This window comes from Phoxinus phoxinus (genome assembly GCF_949152265.1).
Source record: "Phoxinus phoxinus genome assembly, chromosome: 16".
In the NCBI taxonomy this organism is placed as follows: domain Eukaryota; kingdom Metazoa; phylum Chordata; class Actinopteri; order Cypriniformes; family Leuciscidae; genus Phoxinus; species Phoxinus phoxinus.
Genome location: NC_136891.1, coordinates 11,293,884 through 11,314,146, shown reverse-complemented (window position 1 = coordinate 11,314,146; position 20,263 = coordinate 11,293,884). Strand labels below are relative to the sequence as shown.

The following is a 20,263-nucleotide window of genomic DNA, read 5'->3' as shown; positions in this document are numbered from 1 at the left end:
TAATATTTCACAATATCACATATTTACTGTATTTGTGATCAAATAAATGCAGCCTAGGTGAGCCAAAAGAGTTCTTTCACAAACATTAAAAAAAATATCATTAAAAAACTATTGAATGGTTGTGTACTTTCTATGACTTCAAACACTTTTAACTAACCTTTAAATAACTCACCTTGGACTGGCCTGCTGGATGTCATTTTGAAGTCCAACGTTTGTTTTCGGGAAAAGCCTGCTCGGAAATCGATGGTGCTGAGGCCTGATATACGGACTGAGTGTCTGCCCTCACTGGACGTCTGAGGTCAAATTGACAACACCACAAAGAAGTAAACAAATAGAAAAGTTATTTGTATTTGTTAAGATAACAGCATTCAATTGTAATGATATAATTTGTTTTTCATATGGAAGAAGCACAACAAAACTAATTTATGTTGACAGTCGGCTCAAGATCCGCAGATACAGCACGCTTAAAATTCTTGAACATTAAGAATGACTCTCTTTCTTCACTTTTGGCAGATGGAGCAGTCCGAGTCATTTAAACATGATCCCTGCTGTTCCGTGCTGCCCTTTATGACTGTTTTGGTGCTGAGGGTCTGGCGTACGCTTGATGTTGTCTGCAGCTCACTGCTCCAGGGCGAGCCATGGCAACCCATCCTCTGCTTGCATTCTTTTGAAATTACAACCATCCTAAAGAATTACCATGGGCCATGAAGCACTGCATGATATGACGCCAAGAATGATGAGGAGAAGATCCTGAAAGATTCCTCTGAGAGATGTGGAGGAGAGAGAAGGAAAGACATGGGATATGGGGATAAAGGGGCATTCAAGAGATTCAAGGGAAGGCCTTCGCAGAGCAATTTACAGAAGATTAAGATTAAATTATATCCATCCATCCTGTTTTTAAAGCCTGTCTTGAATTAGTCCTGCCAAGTGAAATTCAGGCCAAACATTTACTAATCCAACCTAAAACAACCCTGAGGCAGAACACCACGTCAGACGCCACCAAAACATGGAAACACTCAGAGATGGTGGCCACAATCTGCATGCTTTCTGACAAACATTGACATTATTTAAACACATTAATTAAAGTTGTTCTGGGGGAAATAAATACAAGAAGGGATTTTTCTATTTCAGCTCATGTTCTTGTGAGAGATAGGCTGTCCGAGCATTTATGTTTATAAATACACTGAAGGTCAGGAAGGTATTAAAAGTGATCACGTTAATGATACAAAAGCTTTAATAAGATGGAGAATATATGGAAAAGAGAAGCATTAGGGGATCTTTGGACATTGTTTTTTATTTTATTATATCGACATGCAACAGAACAATTTAAATAGCCAAAGTATAAATAAACTTCATACTCAGGTGACAAGGGGTTATCAAACATAACCTCCTCTGAACATAGCAATGCCTTTTCCGGGAATGATGTAAGGGACTACAATTCTCTTTAACTTTCAGTAAACCCATTAAAGTTACAGTCCATATAAAAATATACGTTTTGCATTACATACAGGATTGCAAATTGTGCCATTTTTTAAAATAAAATGAACGCAGCAGCTATAAAAAAAATTGTAGTGGCCTCAAACTTTTGAATGTGTAAACTACATACATTTTCACACTCCATTTTATCTGAGCATAGCTGAACCAAACCTGTTTGTCACAGGACAGATCACGGGCTAAGAGAGCCAATTTCAGCACACATACTATTTACATGACTTGTGAAGGGAGGGATGAGAAGAGGTCGTGCGGAAGAAGAAAATAAACTAACAGATATAGGGTGGACTCTGCACGGATCATGCCAGACAAAGATCTCACCCCTCTCTTCAGCGCTAAAGTAAATTGAGGATGACATGGTCTCTCTTTACATTCCTCTGCACATAAATCACCAAGCTCTCCAAATTTAAAGAACAGCCATCCCGCAGATCGAGCAGCCTTTGAGAAGTTCCCTTATGTGTACACGAGCCACAGGGCACAAATCAATCAGGCAAAAATGTTGTCGTTTCATTTCACTGGCCCTTTGGGACTTTGTGTACCCTGAAGCAACCCACTACCCAGTGGGCTAATCAAAGGCCCATACAACAGATTCTACAACATGTGTAGAGCAACGACATAAATGACTTCACCGCACAACCTTGGCCTTCAGTACCTATCCATCAATCTGCAATCTGTTCTTATTCTGAGGAGATAAAACAGACTAAAGCAATAACTTTACCTTTCTGGAAAACCACCCGTTACAGCTAAATCATCTACAATGACACAAAAGACCCTTCAAATGTGTATGTGCACCTTAGTCTGCGATAAACCAGTTCATCACCTTTATGGTCCACATTCCTGGCGCTGGGTCTTTGAGGTTGAGGACTTTGGCAGAGTTTGGGATGTGAAGGAGCTCAGACAGACCTTCCTTCATCCCGATAAGTTTTCCTAGGAGCACAAGAAGTCCATGCTTCAGTTCTTCGTCACTCTACACTATGTGTTGGTTCTGGGAAGGCTCTAAACAGACAGAGGACAAAGATATTCTCCTTACCCTGAGAATTTCGGATTTCGATGTTCGGTGCAGGGCCGCTTAAAGCAACAGTCACTTCCTTCAGGCTAGGGTCAAAGGGGATCTGCCAGGTGTTAGCAAGCCCGTTTTGGTGATCAGTCGAGAGCAAGTGAACCTTAGAGGACTGCACTGCCTCCTCTACCCATTTCAACACCTGCAGTGAAAAGATTTTTTAAAAATGAGTTTGATGACGTTTATAGATGGCTTATAACTTCGATGTTTCTATGATTATTGGACAAGGACCACTTAAGAGGGGGTCTGTACATCAGATAATTTGTATATTGTATATAATATAGATTTTTTTTATCATTATAAATATATATACAGATTTGGATCAAATTGAGGGTGAGTAAATGTTAACTATCCATTTAAGCTCTATTGCAAAGGTCTAGGATTTTAGAGATTTCAAAATGACAGTACATTTTGAGAAGTAGTGCTTTTGGAATTATAACTCCAAATAAAGTATTTTATGTCTTCTCAAATATTTCAGTTTGTGTTTGATTCTAATGTCAAAAAGCACCATCTTGACCGCATAAGAGGATTGATAGGAATTTTTTGGAACATCAAAAAAGAGCAAACTTATAAATCCTTGGTTTTCAGAGAACTATAAAACAGTATCCTGGACTTATGTTCATGTTACCATGCTCAAATGAAGTAAAGCCTTCATCCATGAGCATACTGCATCACTGGACCTCAAGCACCTCTATTATCTTTTCTAATAATTTGTTCACTCTGTCATCTTAAGGTTATCGTCAAATACTATATTGGGTGGTGTAGTCTAGTGAATAAAAATGTGGCCTGGAAACCAAACCAGAATATTAAGAGATTTCATTATTACTCATTGGACATCTACAATAGCAGCAGTGTGCTATTCCCTGAAACACAAAGAAACAGCAAATTTACATTCTTTGGGTAAATCAAACAAGCCTAAGCAGTCTTACCTCATTGACTTGTTTCTTGTCGAGATGGAATACCTGTCCTGAGCTGGTAGAGGCGATCTCCTCATACACCTTATAGCCGATATGCGATCGGTCATCACAGTCACCGGTTAACACAAACACAACCTGCCCACATACATACACACTGATCATTTAGCAGATACTTTTATCCAAAGTGACTAACAAATGATAAATATGTAATATGCCAATATGTAATGACCAAAACAGGCAAGATCTTTTAATAAAATCGAGAGAATGATTTGACCTGTGACTGTTTCTGCTGAATGAGCTGAAGAACGTCATGGGTCAACTTGTAGTCTTTTGAACGGGCATCCGTAAACACATAAATGTAGGACCCTGGTAGGGAGATTTCAAGGGCAATCTTGATGGCTCCAATGCTCATCTCTGGACAATCTCCACCTCCCTGAAACGATCCATAATTATTTGTCATTAAATCAACAATAATTATGTGTGTGTGTGTGGGGGGGGGGCAAAATCTATTATTTTATTTATTTTTTCTATTGTTTGGAGACATAAAACTTGAGTTTTTAGGGAGGACAAGTCACTAAGGTTGAATTGATTTAAAACACAGTAAAAACTGTAATATTGTTCAATATTATTTCAATTTAAAATAACAGCCAATACTCCATGATCCAAGTTTTGCTGCTTAATATTTTTTCTGGAAACCATAATACAGACGTCCAAAGAAGTTCAAAAGAGCAGGATTTATATAAAATAGAAATCTTTTGTGACATTAAAAATGGCTTTTACGGTTACGTTTGATACATTTATTGCATCCTTGCTGAATAAAGGTAATAATTTCCAAACTTAAGAACAGTAGTGTATATATATGGGATTTCCTGGCACATTAATTCAAACTTAAAATTAATCCATTGCATTTTTAGTTAGCTACTCCAATTATAAGTCCATTTTCTTAACATTGCTGTAAATGGCAAATGTTGTCATTTGGAGACAGAGGGTTTCCTCAAAGGTTTCCTCCTCATTTATGTAGACATTCTACTTAATTGTTCCTTGCCACTCTTTACATTTATGCATTCTGACATCCATCTAAAGCAACTTAAAACTAAATTCAAGGTATATATTTGATCAGTTCTTGCATTCCCTGGGGATCGAACCCAAGACATTGATGTTGTTAGAAGAACCATGCTCATCTGTTTGAGCTACAGTATTTCCTCTTACACTTGGCTTGCTCATTGTAACCCTATTTTTCTTTGCCTTTTATCTTCTTTATTTATCTTCTCTTCTCTGTCAAACTGCTTTGGAACAATGTGTATTGTAAAAAGTGCTGCACAAATAAATCAAAATTAATGTGAGCGCACAGTCAATGTGGTCTGTCGATGGAACATTCAGATTCCTCAAAGGCAGATATTCATCTTGATTGCAACAAGTTGGAAAAGGGCAACGAGCAGGTCAGACGGCAAGTAGATTTGGCCTAATCATGAAAGTAGAAATGTACGGCGTGCTATAAAGCTTGTCATGGGAGTCATGCCTGCAACTGATGTTGACCTTGGAATGAAACGTGGAGCACAATCTTGGACATAAATGGATGACTTCCAATAGTTGTTAGAAACATTTCTTCCTTTAAACCGACATGGATAAAAGTAAACCGTTTTCTTATGTTTGTGTACATCAATGTATCTGATACTATAGGTATGTCTGTCTTTTCTCACATGGAGGGTTAAGATTCTTGTCTCCATGCGTTCCAGGGGGCACGTGTCTAAATGAAACATCTGGAAGCGAGTGATCTTTGCCTCTCTGTTCTTTACACAAACACACACACACACATACACGCACGCACACAGCAGATAGCAAACCCAAACATAGAACAATGAAAAGATTGTAGGAAAGGTTATGAAGGTTGTTCTCAAGCACTGGAAAAGACATTACCAGCAAAAAGTGATTTAAGTAATTAATCCCTTTTACAAACTCCAAACAAACTAGACCGAATGCTTCTCTGCTTGAACTTCTGCCCCAGAGAGAGAAAAAAAAATATTTGTGCCAAAACAGAAATGCACTTAATCAGTGAGTCTGCATTTCCACTGCTTTGCCCCAAACAGCTGAGACAGATGCTGAGAGCAAGAAAATACACAGAGGATACTTTAGACTCATTCTGAGCAGACATTGCTTCCTTAATGGGGAGTCCATGTCAAACTGTTAACATGGCAATTCACCTCCGCAATCACATCAATTAAAAACTAGGTCTGTCAATAATATAATAACGAGATTTAACATTTTCAACCACTATATAGAAATCTGAATGAACATCATAAATTAGTCAATTAAATATTGAATGTTAAATACGTTCAAAATGATTGGTTTAAAGATCTTTAATTAATATCTGTTAACTTTGAAATCCCTAAAAATGCATTTGGTAAAATCTTTTCTTTTTCTCTCCAAATTTCTTTGGACCCCAGATAACAATCTGGATCTCTTGGAGAGTACATTGCTGACAAATCACAAAGGTGCTCATTCAAATCATTGTACCTGCCAGATATACTGTCATACGAGCCATGATGCCATGTCATAGGTGCAATACTTTGGTTTTCTAAAAAAATATCTGTTTTGAAAAGCAGAGTCACTATTCTCTATTGATTACAGTACAACTTATTTGCAGTCTTTATTTGGCACTTAATGCTCATTCTTGGACTGAATATGGATTCAAATAGAGCTGTGATCAAACATGTCAACAAACCCAAAGTAAAGCGCATGAACTCACCTGGACGTAAAGTTCCCGCAGCTCATCCTGGAACTTCTTTGGATCTGTTGTTATTGTAATGGGTCCAATCTCTGCAGAAACACAATGATTGCTGTTAGAGGCAAAAATAAGCTGCTGGATCATAGTCAAATGACCTCATAGATTGAAGGATAAAAATGGGTTCTGTTTTGTCCACACAGATGCTAAATATTTGTGCTGGCAGACAGTGGCGGATGTCTAGGGTCAAGGGTCACAGTTGAACCGGGGTGACAGGGAGCTTCCTGTTCAGTGCCAGAAGGTTTTCTGAGACCTAGAAAGGTCACAAAGATGCAGTGACAAAGAAGTCTCATGCATAGTGGCCAAAAGTGGCCACTATTTGTTCTATTTAAACCTTATACTACATTGAGTTTGTGTCACTTGTGCCCATATTACAAGCTTAAAGGCCAGACTAAGGTAGATAAAACTGTTATGTGAGTACATTTTAATAGTTTAATAAATGGAAACGGCAATATCACAAGTTACATTTTAATTTATTTAATTGTGCAGTCCAAGTATAGAATTAATTGGCGTAGCATGCTGTGGTAGGTAACCCCGCTGGGTCTAACTGGCAGTGGCTCTGTTCTGAAAGACAAGCCTGTTCTCATTATGTTCCCATCAGCTGTTCTCCTTCATAATAGGAAAGACCTTATAACTCAGGTATGCTCTTCTGTCAGCGGTGAGAGAGTCTGGCGTGAGGTCATTGTGCTGCGGTTGCCTGTGTCAGTGTGTAAGGCCAATGACTTTGTGTGCTGTTTCTTGAGCCATGTTGTCTATGCTTTCCAGCTTTTATTTCTTTGTTCAAGGTTTGATGAGCTGTAAAACTGTTAAACATGTCTTTTCCCAAGGAAGCATAAAATATCACTATAGTAGTGCCAAGACGACAGCCTGTACTGAACTTAACAAATCACACACAACATTCATACACATTGCAATCAGGCACATATTTACAGTAATAGTCACATTAGTATGATTATTTTGTTAAACGCAGGGAGAATTTCAAACAAATAATCTATAAAAGGGAAGCTTTTCCCAAACCACTCAGCAAATACATCCCCTTTAAATCAATTCAAAGTCCAAAAAATACAAATTTCTTGACACAAAAATTATAGAGGCTGTGCAAGACAGACTCTAATATATTTTTTATGCATTCTGTATCTCTGAAGTGTATTCAGCAAATAAAAATGTATAACTGGTTTTCTATGGTTTGCTTATAGTTTATGGTGAACAAAGAAAAACACTGTATAAACAAATGCTTGCAGAACTCTAAAATCTCCCTCGAGAGAGATCGTTTCAGAGCGACCATATTTTGGCAGTGTGAGAAACCCTTGAAGTGAAGAAAAAGAACATTTAGGCGATCAAAGCCGTGTTTAAGAGTAACAGGATAGTAATTTTGACTGCTGTGCATGCTGAACTGCCTTTCAAGTGAATGCTTTCATGAATGGAAAAGTTTACACAGTCCTGGGACGTTTCTCTCGATTACAGAGTTTTATCTTAGCAGCCTGGGCACTGGTTTTCTTTTACTGTAGCTCTCCTCTGACATAAGAGCGGCATCACAGTTAAGGGGAGCCGGGGCAAAAAGTACATGGACATATTAAAAAAAGAAGCAGATAAATGGTAACATGCTATGAGGGCTCTTAAATGCCAGTTGCATTTCCTTTGAAAAGGAAAAAAAATAATGACAAGTCATTTTGGGAGACATTTAGGAGAAGGATGGTCGAATAGTGATGCATTTAAGTTCATGGAGCATAAAAGAGAGGGAAAACCTTATGGAACTTGGGAACGGAAATTAACCATAATAAAAAGAAAGAGGAAGTGATATATTTAAGCTATTTGATTTTTGGTCAGTTTAGATAATTAAAAGAAACAGCCAAAACATTTTCTCACGAGACATGTTTGCAGTTAGCATTTAACACGGTGAGGAATCACATTTACCTTGATCTTTTGAAAAATGTATGTCACAAAAACATTGTAAGTTCTAGAAGTTTCAGAATTCCCTTATCTGCAACTTTCTAAACTCAGACAGATTACATTTGAACAGGTTAACACAGAAGAAAGAAATATTAGGTGGCAAAGTCTCACAAAGAGAGGTTATTAAACTAACAGAAGAAATGCTATCCCTATGCACTCTGCCTTCTATTATTATTATTCAAATATCATTTTCAAAAATAAAAGGTTTACTTCACTAAAGGCCAAATTACTTCAGCTTGTCAGTCTAAATGAGAAATTAAGGAAAACGTTTAAAAAGAAATGGATGGAACCTGGGAAACCACTGTGGAAGTTGAGTTACTAACCCTCCACCACATCTTTCCTGCCAAGGACCAGAGAGTTTATATAGATGTGGAAGCAATCATATTAACAGCCCTGAACATTTGTTTTCATCTCTTTTATTCCAGCAATCAGGAGAATCTGAATCAAACTCATTATGTACTATGAAATTGAATAATTAAGTGCATCAGATGCTGTTTATGCTCCAGGGATAAACATGTTGCATTTATTACGGGGCACTGACCACAATGACAATACTATGATGCCATTGTAGATAGTTGAAATTACTGTTTCACTGCTGTGGCACTTTTATGGGATCATCCTCTCTTTTTTTTAAATGTTCACATACAAGTCTTTCTGTAGCAATTTCCTTTACATCTCATTTTGTTGGTAGATCCAAGATGGGACATTTGATGACCATTTTTAGGGGTATTATTTTTGTTTTGGATCATATCTTTAGAGCCCTGATGGCTACAAATCCAATTATTATTTCCCCTGAACCCTTGAGTCCAGTCCTACAAGATGAAATCACAGATTTCATTTCTGCCTATAACATTTCCCCACCATTTGAGATTTTATTAAAAATCTACTTTTTCAAACTCCTCCGGCCGTTAGTTAGCCTGGTCCTACCAGACTTTCGTACATTTCATTTGTACAGAGAGTCTGGCCACTCTCCATTGACAAGCGTTAACTTTGAAGGCGGGTACTCTGTTAAAGTTTAAAACTATTGGATCTGCCAAGAGTCACTCTGGATCTGCCATAACCAATCACTAACGTTTGGTCGTGAGTCTCGTGACGTATGTCAACTCAAACTAGCGCACGACCTCAACGTCATCGTTCTCAGCCACTCCCTCTGTTCGCTGGTTAGACCGGTAAAAAATAGATCGGAGAAAACCCAAGAATATACCGCAAGCCCAGACGTAGTACTGAAGGAAAATTTGAGCGGAAGTACGTAGGAGGGTGGAGCCAGGCTAGCCGTTAGTCTGATCTTTGCCAAAATGGGCACACAGCAGCTAGGGACAGTGCTGGCAAACAAAAAAACATTGATTAATTGCAGTATTGCAAAGATAGAAGTGAATTAATCGGTGAGGCTATTTTCTGAGTTGACCTATAGCTGCTGAACGCAATATCCAAGCTTAACAAAACTTGACACACAAAGAAAACAGGACATTCTGGGGACACACACAAAGTTTTGTAAAATTCCACCAATAGGGGGCCTCCAGCAGCCAATCAAATTTCAGCGGCTAACAGCAAGTCTGAACGGCCTACTGTTATGAAAATCAATATATTTGTACATTGTGTGAAAACAAGATAAGGAGGACTCTTTTAAGCCTAATGTTTTGAATGGAAATAAATGCATAGATCTAATTATTATCTAATTATAATAATAAAGTGCCTTGAGATAAATGTTTCAGATAAATTAAGTTTTGAGCTGCAAATCTTCACATTCATTTAAAATTGTCCTGTGCTCCTGTCCAAGTATTTAATCTAAATTTGTTGTTGAAAATGAGTCCACAAATACACCACATCTATTTTGATCGAACCCATTCAATTGGATCACTAATCATTCACATGGGCCATTGGTGCTTGGACCCCGATGATTGCTGCTTGCGGCTATATTTATAAATTGTAGTTACATAGCCTAAGTCATCAATCGAGTCCAAAAATAACATTATGAATACACCAAATTACTAACAGAATTGACATCATGTACTGTTAAACATGTGAAGGAAATAACAGTAATAAAAAGTTTGAAAACATCCGCTGACAGCAAATATTCAGCATCTTGCCAGGAAACTACCAAAACAGTAAGCCTTTGTAAGAAAGGAAGAAGAAAAAGATGACTGATGAAAAGGAACAGTTCAATATGCGCCTGGATTGCCTCCACATCACCACAACCAGTGTTCCGGACAAAATAACAAAACGAGAGTTGTGTAGAGTGATTCATACATCCTGAAACACCTATAGCATGGAGAATGTAGACAAAGAAAATGCAATTTAGCTGACACTGAAGCCTTTGCATAAGATATTTACAAATTGTGTGTTAATGATATAGAACAGAAGCAAGCTATTGCTGACAACTTCAGAATGCAAGGACTACACTTGATTCAAGGGTCTAAAAACCAATCTGTTTCTAATTTTGGCCAGTAGCATGATTGGTTTAGATTTGGGTTGGGTGTATGTCATTGGCTAAGGAAGGCTTAGGGTTTTCAGTAGGAGCTCTCTGGAGGAGTGTCCTAAATTTGATTGACACCATAGAATGGCTGTTGATGCGACAGCACCCCATAAAACTGTCGAAACCGGTCAAGATGTTTCCTTCAGTATGTGACTGCAGCTGCCGCCAGCACAACAAAAAACTTCAAATAATCAGAACTTAGGGGTGTGCAAAACTTAAATGGTTTGTACTGAATATCAAGGATATAATTAAAGTTTATTATAAGGTAAAAGCCATTATTCCCACCAAAGTGGGAATCTTCTATTCAAAGATTTCCACAAAATATTAAGCAGTACAACAGTTTTCAACTTTGATAATAATAAGAAAAGTTTCTTAAACACCAAATCAGCATATTAGAATGATTTCTGAAGGATGATTTCTTTGTCTTCCTCAATAACAAACTATGCTTACGGGATATGTCTTTACACAAGTAAACCTCACACAAGTGGGAAAGGTACAATGAGCAAAATGTTTTTCCCAACATGCACTGCTTCTAATGTTTATTGACAGGGAGCGCAAGAGCTAAGCCCTTAGGATATGTCTGACTGTCTAAAAGTCTCTTGTTTGACTTTTTACTCAAGATTTTACTCAATAGCCCATATTTAGAAGAATTAAAATAAGTTATAGGAGGAGAGTCAACTTTACACACAGTTTATGTCATTGCTAAAAAAGAATTTAGTCTGGACCATTTTCAAAGTTTCTTGGTCCTTTTCTTGAGCAATGCTTCACTATAAATCAGCTCATCTCAGCAACATATGAATGGTATCTAACATGTGGCTTCTATTACGCTCAACATACAATAATTTAAAAAGCAGAAACATTGGCTGCAATGTAAGACTGCTGGCCCTAACATATAGAGTGGTGGTTGATGTACATTTGTTTTTAAGCCTTGCCAAGTCACTGGTTGCAAAACTTTCTCATGACATAAATGGACTTAACTGAATTGTAAGATGCAAAGCAAACGCTGTTGGTTTACAATTGTGACCAAAGTAATTATATCTATCTGGATAACATAGCTGCACAAAGTTTTGTTGAAAATGCGAGAGCTTTGAAAAGCTAGGCTGTCCCAAGTGTATTAGCATCATCAACTTGAATAGGATCAATGTAACAAACAAATCACTCGCATTTTGCATTATATATCATCGAATTTACAGTAAGAGTTGATCCAGTTTTTTGTACAGTATGAGCTTGTTAATGGCAATGGCAAGTGTAATGGAAACCAGCTGTAAATTGGTGCAAAGCCAATAAAAAACAAAAAAAATGATTGTTGAACCACTTCATAATATAAATGTTGCTCTGATGTAAAGTACATTTGTTTCATTGTGTCAGATATCTTATAGACAAAGACCTGGCACCATTGGCCGAATCATCGACCACACACGTGCTCTGCTCACTCAAAACCACAAACCCAGAGAGGACTCAGTCTAACCATCCATTTCCTCACACTTCCCTCATCCTCACACCACAAAACTTTCAGCAGGTTGGCCTCTAAAGAACAGCCTAAACTGAAGGTCAGAATGTCTCCATCGCTTGCTTTGTAAAACCAAAAGTCAGACCAGAGATCATAACACAGACACAGCAGATGCTGACATGCCAGCTGGGAGCTGAGTGGCGTTTTTTCAGCCGCTCAGGAAATGTTTCGGCAGTGAGACGGCGACTCCCCTGGGAGAAAAAAAAATGGGAAGACGGAGAGGGATGAAGAAAGACAGGAATAGACAGACCCAGAAAGGAATGCAAATCAGGGGTCGAGAGCAGGGGAAAGATGAAAACAGACATGAAAGCTAATCAAATCTGTGAAAAGGACAGAAAATCATTAAGAAGAAATCTCTTGCAACTTCCAATCTTTCAAAATGTTTTTTCTAGGAATACTAGACATTTTAATAATGTAAAAAACAAATATTGAATGTTTTTTTTAAAAACATTTTGAAACAAGAAGGTCTCGCTGTTGTCTTTTGTAAACTACCCATGTCATGTCAGATGCTGTATAAAGCTGGATCTCATTCGGATGAGACAAGTTTCCCCCTGAGGAGGATGTCAGGTAAACGAGCCTTTAACATACATGCTTAATTCTGAATTGGAACATTCCAGTGTTTTTCCTCACACAGCCTCCATAAAATGTACTAAACAAATTACGTACTGATTTTCAACTCATTTAAGGCTCCTCTGAAAAATCGAACTCCGGTCGGATTTAGGAAGGTCTGTGATTGTGTTCATTTAACTAAAGCTAAATGTCTTGTTCCATCTCATTATGGATTTGGACATTTCCCCCAAATTTCTGGGTTAAAAAAACAAAGATATTTGGTGACAGTTACTACTTGCTTCACATCCAATGAAAACCGTCAATTAAATCAATAACTTAATCACAGTCTGCTCAGAATAACCACTGTTGTTGCACCATCAGGTATAATCCTTATCTTAATCAATTCCTCCCTTAATTATATTCATAATTGTATAATTTTATCTTATGTATAGGACTTGATCATTTCAATGTTTTTTATTTTGATAGCCTATGCTGATGGCAATATCTTAGAGCTACAATAATTTAGCATACAGTACAGAGGGACTATGACATAAGTATGACTTGGCAGCATATAGGGCAGCAGGAAAATTGTACCTGCTAGTTATAGGTCAACCACTATTAGTAATACTGTAATTACATATTCTAAGATTCTTAATCCCATCCAAATCATTACATGAAATCAACAACATCCCACACTATGCTAATAATCGTAAAACAAAAGTAATTTAAAACCCTATCAGAATGTTGTTGTTTTTTTGTGCAAACAAAGCATTTTCGTCGCTTCACAAATTTGAGGTTAAATCACTGGAGTCACATGGATTACTTTAATGATGGCTTTCCTATCATTCTGGACCTTGAATGTGGTAGTTGTGTTGCTCCCAATGGAGGGACAGAAAGCACTCGGATTTCATAAAAAATATCTTCATTTGTGTTCCGAAGATGACAGAAAGTCTTACGGGTTTAAAACGATATGAGGGTGAGTAATTAATGACAGAATTTGCTTTTTTGGGTAAACTAATCCTTTAAGAGATCCCTGATGACAGAAGAGAAGCATGCCACATGCTTCATTTCAAACAAAAATGTTCCCATTTCACATGCTTGATAGAAAAAAAACCTGTTATTATTTTGAATAGATAAATATAGACTCATATAATCCAAAATCATGTCTAAACAGGGTTGGCACAAACAGAATCCATTAATACAAACCAAATGAGTCACCCAATCAGAGCAAAAAAATGACAAAAAGAGTACAATTTTGATCATAATAAACAGTTGTGAAGTGCTGAGTAATCAACTCCTTAGAGTCTAGCGTGTTTTGAGAAATGCTTTCACATTTGACTATTTTTGACATAGAATTGCATACATTGTTTGCACACAATTTTTATAAATGAGGCCCCAGGACTGTCAGAACAGTGGTGTTCCCTTTAAATTCCCTTAAAGTCATTATGAAATCACAATTGACAATTCTTATTTTTTTTTTAATATTTTTTTTTTATATTGCAGTATATATTTAAAATGACTTATCCGTGCACAATGTGCACATCATTATTTTTTTTAATTCATATGCCCTCATAATCTTTAATCAAAATAACTTCCCCTCCTTCTCTGATGACGTGTCTACTGGCACGAGGGCAGGACAATCTGTCACTCACATGAGATCACAGCAATAGCAAACCACAATGATACAACGATCCAATCATTTCCCCATGGACAAAATCCGGCCAAAGTCCTGCCCTACATTTTTGCTAGTTTCGAGAAGCCATTTTATTCGTATATATGTCATAATACGGAAGACGACACTACTTCCGCTCCATGCCGACCTAAAAATAAGTGTCCTGAACAGAAAACAAAAATGAGCTGGTGGGTCTCAGGTGAATTAAATGGTAGGATGATCATGCTAATGTAATGTTAATATTGCCTTGATTCTTCTCTCCAGATCTCAGGAATTGAACTCTATGTAATGTAGATCTACCAGTTTAGACCTGTAAGACAATTTAGGTTGTACTGTAGGTCTCAGATATGCATTTTGAAACTAAAATTGATTAAATACCTTTTAAAGATTTCACAAACTTTGATATTTAATAGTAATATAACCTACTTAAACATCTAAACTTTCACCTGGTAGATTATGTGTTTTAAACACCTGGTAGATTATGATGCCCTAAAAAGTTGATGATGCCCTAAACAGTAGAACTAAGAAAAAAATTAAAAGAATTGGCATAATTGAGCCAAACATATCTGTTTGAACATATCATATTCTAACATCCCCAATTTTATCCATAAATCAACTTTGTGTACTGTGTGTATTTTGACTTTGTAGGGCAGTATGGCTCAATGAGGTATTTATCTAGTCTATTTATCTAGTATGCTTAATATCAAAGTACTTCAATAAAAAAGCATAAGCATTTTTGGCCAACATCTAAAAAAGCGTCTATAATTTTCCACCGGCTTCTAATGCAATTATGCTCTAATGGTATCCATGTTTGTTTTTCAAACATCTGAAAATCATACGGCCAAATGTCGTCTTTTGCCCTTTCATCTTTCATTCCAAACTCATCTCAAGTTCAACTTCCCAGCAGACTTCGACCTTTGCACGGCACCAGTCACAAAAGGTCACAGAATCTCTCCGTGTCTAATCAAAACAAAAAAGATAGCGAAATGCAATCAACGGTCAAATATATGGTCACAATCTGGAATCCCAAGAAATGCAGCAAATAGTTCATAATACTTGTAGTTTACTACCGTTCAAAAGTTTGTGGTCAGTAAGATTTTTTTAATATATTTTGGAAATAAGTCTCTTATGCTCACCAAGGCTGCATTTATTTAATCATAAATGCAGTAAAAAAACAGTACTATTGTGAAATATTATTACAATTTAAAATAATAATAGGTTTAAGTGCTTTACATTTTAGATGTTTTTACAGTCACTTTTGATCAATTTAATGTGTCCTTGCGGAATTTAAAAAAAAACTTTTGATATAATGTCGAGCCCCCATATAAACATTATGTTGTTTGAATAGTTTTAAGTGCTTAACAGTAACTACTGGGTACAGTAGCACTTTTTTGAAAATGGCTCCTTGTGTAACACCTGAGGCACTGGAATCAGAGCACGCACTGTCCTCAAATTAGAGAGTGTAATATTATTCTCTCCTCATCACTGAAGAGATGAAAGAAGAATTACACCATACTCCACCGTATTCTGAAACCCTATTTAACCCACCCCACCCACCGTCACAAATTCCTGCCTAATGGCATCATTACGGGCTGTGTTCATGCCAATCCCCTTGTAATCTAGGGGTATTCCGAGATGAATGATGCTTCTAAAGATGAGCACCAAAAGGGTCAAAGAGCTGTTTAGTTGAGGAATGAGCTTTGAAAATGTTAAAAGCATTGCACGCATCAATGTTCCTCCTATCCCGTTTTGAAACAGTGGTAACTGGTCTAACTAAAGGGAGCAGATGCGACCAATGAGAGTGAAGAGAGCTGCAATGCTCCTTAAAATTATTTAGGGGATTATCAACAAGTTGTGAGCATGTCACCATAGGCATTGCTTGACATTTGAGCTTGGGGGGCCAAACCAAGCCAGTCACACTTTTAAATACATTTAATATTTTTTATAGTAAACTTATAAATTCACACTCCGTGTACCATTTAAGTGGTTTACTGATTAAGTAGTGTTCTTTTTGAATTAAATAACATTTGGATGTAAATGGTCCTCTTCCTGACATTAATGCAAAAGCCGCTACAATGGAGTGTCCTGTGGATCACCTTTATGAGATTGTCTGGATTCATCAAGCACAGCATCAGCATCGGCATCTGCCTTTATTTTGGTTAGGTCCAGATTTATCTGCAGTTGTTGTACGTTATTAAAAAAAAATAAAACAGTGAATATCCATTCACGCCACACAGAGGCTATTATCCGCCAAAATGCAGATTTGTCAAGCAACAACTTCTTACGCAAATGAGATTGGGGGAGGCATTAGGGGTTGATTTGATTTATGAATTTAATTAGCCTACAAAATAACCATTTATAATGTATTAAAATTACTACATTATTTGCATATTACTTTTGAGTTGAAAGTATCAATTAAATGTTTTTTTTGTTTTTTTTTTATCTTTCAGGCCCCCCTGGTCCCCCCACAAGCTAAGCCCATGCATGTGAGTGTTCATTCACAAAGCACGCTGTCAAACTATTTGGTCAGTTCAGCTATTTTTAATTGCGATGCGATGTAGAAAGATAGTGAGATAAAGCTCATTCCAAAAAAAGCTGATTTTTTTTTCCTTTTACTACAGAAAAGCAAAGGGAACTATTTGCTTTGGAAGCGACAGGTGACAGATATTCATATCCACCCAGCTGCCATCATTAGGATCTTCAGGAACCTGGAAAAATTCAGTCTGGCGTCTGTAGTAATGATCCCATAAGAATGCCAATTCTGCTTATTCTCTGTCTGAAGGTTATATTATTTGTCACGACATTTCCTGACAGTTTTAAGACAATTTCCTGATTGTCTCTGATCTGACTCTCCAGCTCCCTAAAGCTTGTCCAGAAGCTTTGGACATTCAAAGCTTTCACATAATAATATGATTTAAAAAGTACTAATGAAAATGCAAAACCTTGAAAAGAGTGAGAAATTGTGTGACAAATAGTATTAACAGTAAGTCACTGACAGTGTTATCTTGGCCCAAAAATCACACACATTAAAATACATGCAAGTTAAGGAACTAGATTACAACGATATTTACAGGCCTATATGTGTGCGTACTTGTAAATGCACAGTATGTGTGTGTGTGGGAAGTACATCACTGGACTCTCAGGAAAGCAGTAGCATAGGGAGCCTGTGGCCACACACTGCTCAACGGGCCAACTGCTCTTTAAAAGATCTCTGGACATCTGAAACTCATTGAAACCTCCACTGACTATTAACCCTTATTTAGAGCCCAAGGGACATTCTATTTCCTCTTCCAGGTTACAGTCAAGAGAGTTGCTAGAGGATTAAGCTTTTTAGCCTCTATGCATGAGTTTTATCCACACATTAGTAATAAATCAACCTACCAACCAACCAACCAACCAACCTTTATATGTTTACTTGGGTTGGATGGTTAATCAAACAAACAAACAAACAAACAAACAAAATGGACCCAAATGTCTGACTAACAGGTAGGACAACTCAACCATTCTAATCCATAGAAAATAATTGGTGGGTTAGATATTAATTTACTACTGAAATTCCTTGAGAATTGTGGCTAAATCTGAAGCCAAATGTGCTAAATGACCTAATTAATATTAATTTAAATATATTCAAATATATACACAGAACCAGCAGTCAACAGAGTCTGATCCAATTCCAAACCTTCCTATCCTGGGAGCAGGGTTGTTTTTTTGATTTATGCAATAAAAAACATGGACACTATCCAGAAAGCCACTAGCAGATTGACAATTTCTTGACAAACAAGCTGCTCGTGTTATGTGTTGTCTAAATAATGCATATTCCACTCCTTTGGCCGCATCACCCATCTGCAAGGCTTCGTAAAACGATCTACAATAATGCAAACAAACAGACGACAGCCTGATTTCAGTACATGATTGCACACATCTGGAATACTGATTTACTGATTTTGCGAAGGCACAGGCAATCTTATGCTCCCTCTGCCTCTCTAAGAGACTTCTTTTGTGTTGCAAATCTTTCGGTTTAGTTACAGTGGACAGCGCAATCTGAAGCAATAACCAGATACAGAGTGCATCTTGAAAGAAATTCCTGAGCGCCCCAAGGAGTGGATGGAAAATGTATTTGGCATGGTGCATTTGGACACATTAGGTCAGATTCAGGTTGGAACGAAGAAGGGGGAGGCTTTACATCTCTTGAGACAATACTTTCTTTTTGAGACTCTCTCTCACTCTTCGAAGGCGTTTGGAGAGTTCAGATACATCGTTTTGTATCCTTAGTACCATATTAACCACAAGATGTTACCTATCCTGCAATTTTATCATGCCATTTTCTCTTTTAGACTTTGTTTAGATTAGAGAAGGGACCTTGCCTTTGTACTTGAACTAATTACAAAGCCAAAACACATCCATCTCCTCTGTTCATATGACAGAGACCCCACCATGTTCAGAAGTTGAATTACGCATAGAAAATAAAGTGTGAGTCATTTCATCCTCATTTGAGACATATCAGGGATATTTTAGACAAATCAAATGCACATGCAACATATTGAATCTTAACCCATGCCTCTATACTCAGAAAATTCCTAATTATTACAACTATTAGAGTATTTAACTGTCCTGTACAGTCATTTAAGTGTGACTGCACTAGCAGGTTTTCAGATGCTTCCAAGGTCGTTCCGCCTGGATAGATGGAATGATAATGACAGTGAATTCAGCACACAGAACATCTGGGCACTGCAAACAATGCTTTGATACCTCCTGTAGGTGTGAGATACTCCAGCATGAAGCAACTCTCAGCAAACTAACAGATTTGTCATGTTTCTGGCAACAAGTCCCTCTTTTAGACGAGCTACATATGTAAACATCCTTAAAACAAGATACATTTACTTGACAAGCAAAGTTGTGTAGCACAACACTTTATTTTCAGAGAATATGTAGTTATTTTCTACTTCATCACCCAAAAAATTTATTTATTTTTTGTTTAAAGAATAAACTAAACAAAAATGCATTAGATTAATGCTTAAACAAGAAATACAATTTTATAGGCTACTCTTAAATGTAGCCTATATTATATAGCCTACTCTCTAACCAGCCTTAATATACGAAACTGAGCTTTTCAAGTAAATGTATCTTGTGTAGATGTTTTACTGGAAAGTATGTGTGTGGGTTTTTTTTTTTTTTGTTCTCTATAGGGAGAAAGAAATAGGTCATCCTTAATCAAGCAAAACATTTCCTATCTGCCCTAAGAATAAATAGCCTACGAATGAGAATTTTGTCCAAAAGGGCGAAATAACGAAAGGTCATTTGCGTTTTGCTATACCTGGGTCATGAAAAGGCACCAAGGCGAAGTTGTACAGAGTTCTCTGGGGTCTGCTGAGGGATGTTTCCAAAATCTTCGATGCTCCTTCAATAACTTGCACTAAATCATCGTACATGGAGCCTGTGACATCAAACACAAACGCCAAGGTAGACGCTCCCTCGGGGATTTCTTCATTTGTGTCCTGGGCTGCTGATAAAACGTTAAGAACTATTATCAGACCAAGAAAAAACGGCGAAGGTCTCAAGTCCATCTTGAGTTTCAAACTGCTCCTCTGCAAAAAAAAAAAAAAAAAAAAAAAACTCGACCGAAAAATAAATCAGCGACGAGCTAAAGGAAATTGACAAGACATTGGTTCGAAATGTCAACACGGGCACTTGTGGGAAAAAGAAGTAAAACCTTTGGAGAGACAAAAATGTGAGGAAAAGTTTCAGAGTCAGATTTCTCGTGACAGTCGCATGCGCGAGGATGCTTAAAGGTTTAGTGCGCGCGCGTCTTGCTCCTCTGAAGTTTCTCAACAAACTGTCGCATTTACAAACGCTGATCCA

The 20,263-nt window shown here is 37.3% G+C and overlaps 1 protein-coding gene across 1 annotated transcript in view; it reads right to left on the bottom strand.

Annotated features, from left to right (window-relative positions):
- The window catches only part of hmcn1 (hemicentin 1), a gene marked incomplete at its 5' end in the record, with an annotated part of 95,381 nt that extends 75,413 nt beyond the window's left edge, over window positions 1-19,968 (bottom strand). Inside the window, 7 exons of the mRNA XM_079638911.1 lie at window positions 173-293; window positions 2,312-2,418; window positions 2,522-2,693; window positions 3,481-3,603; window positions 3,743-3,901; window positions 6,215-6,285; window positions 19,719-19,968. Coding sequence (XP_079495037.1) covers window positions 173-293; window positions 2,312-2,418; window positions 2,522-2,693; window positions 3,481-3,603; window positions 3,743-3,901; window positions 6,215-6,285; window positions 19,719-19,968 — 1,003 coding nt within the window. The remainder of the gene's footprint in view (window positions 1-172; window positions 294-2,311; window positions 2,419-2,521; window positions 2,694-3,480; window positions 3,604-3,742; window positions 3,902-6,214; window positions 6,286-19,718) is intronic.
- Window positions 19,969-20,263: the final 295 nt, after the last annotated feature.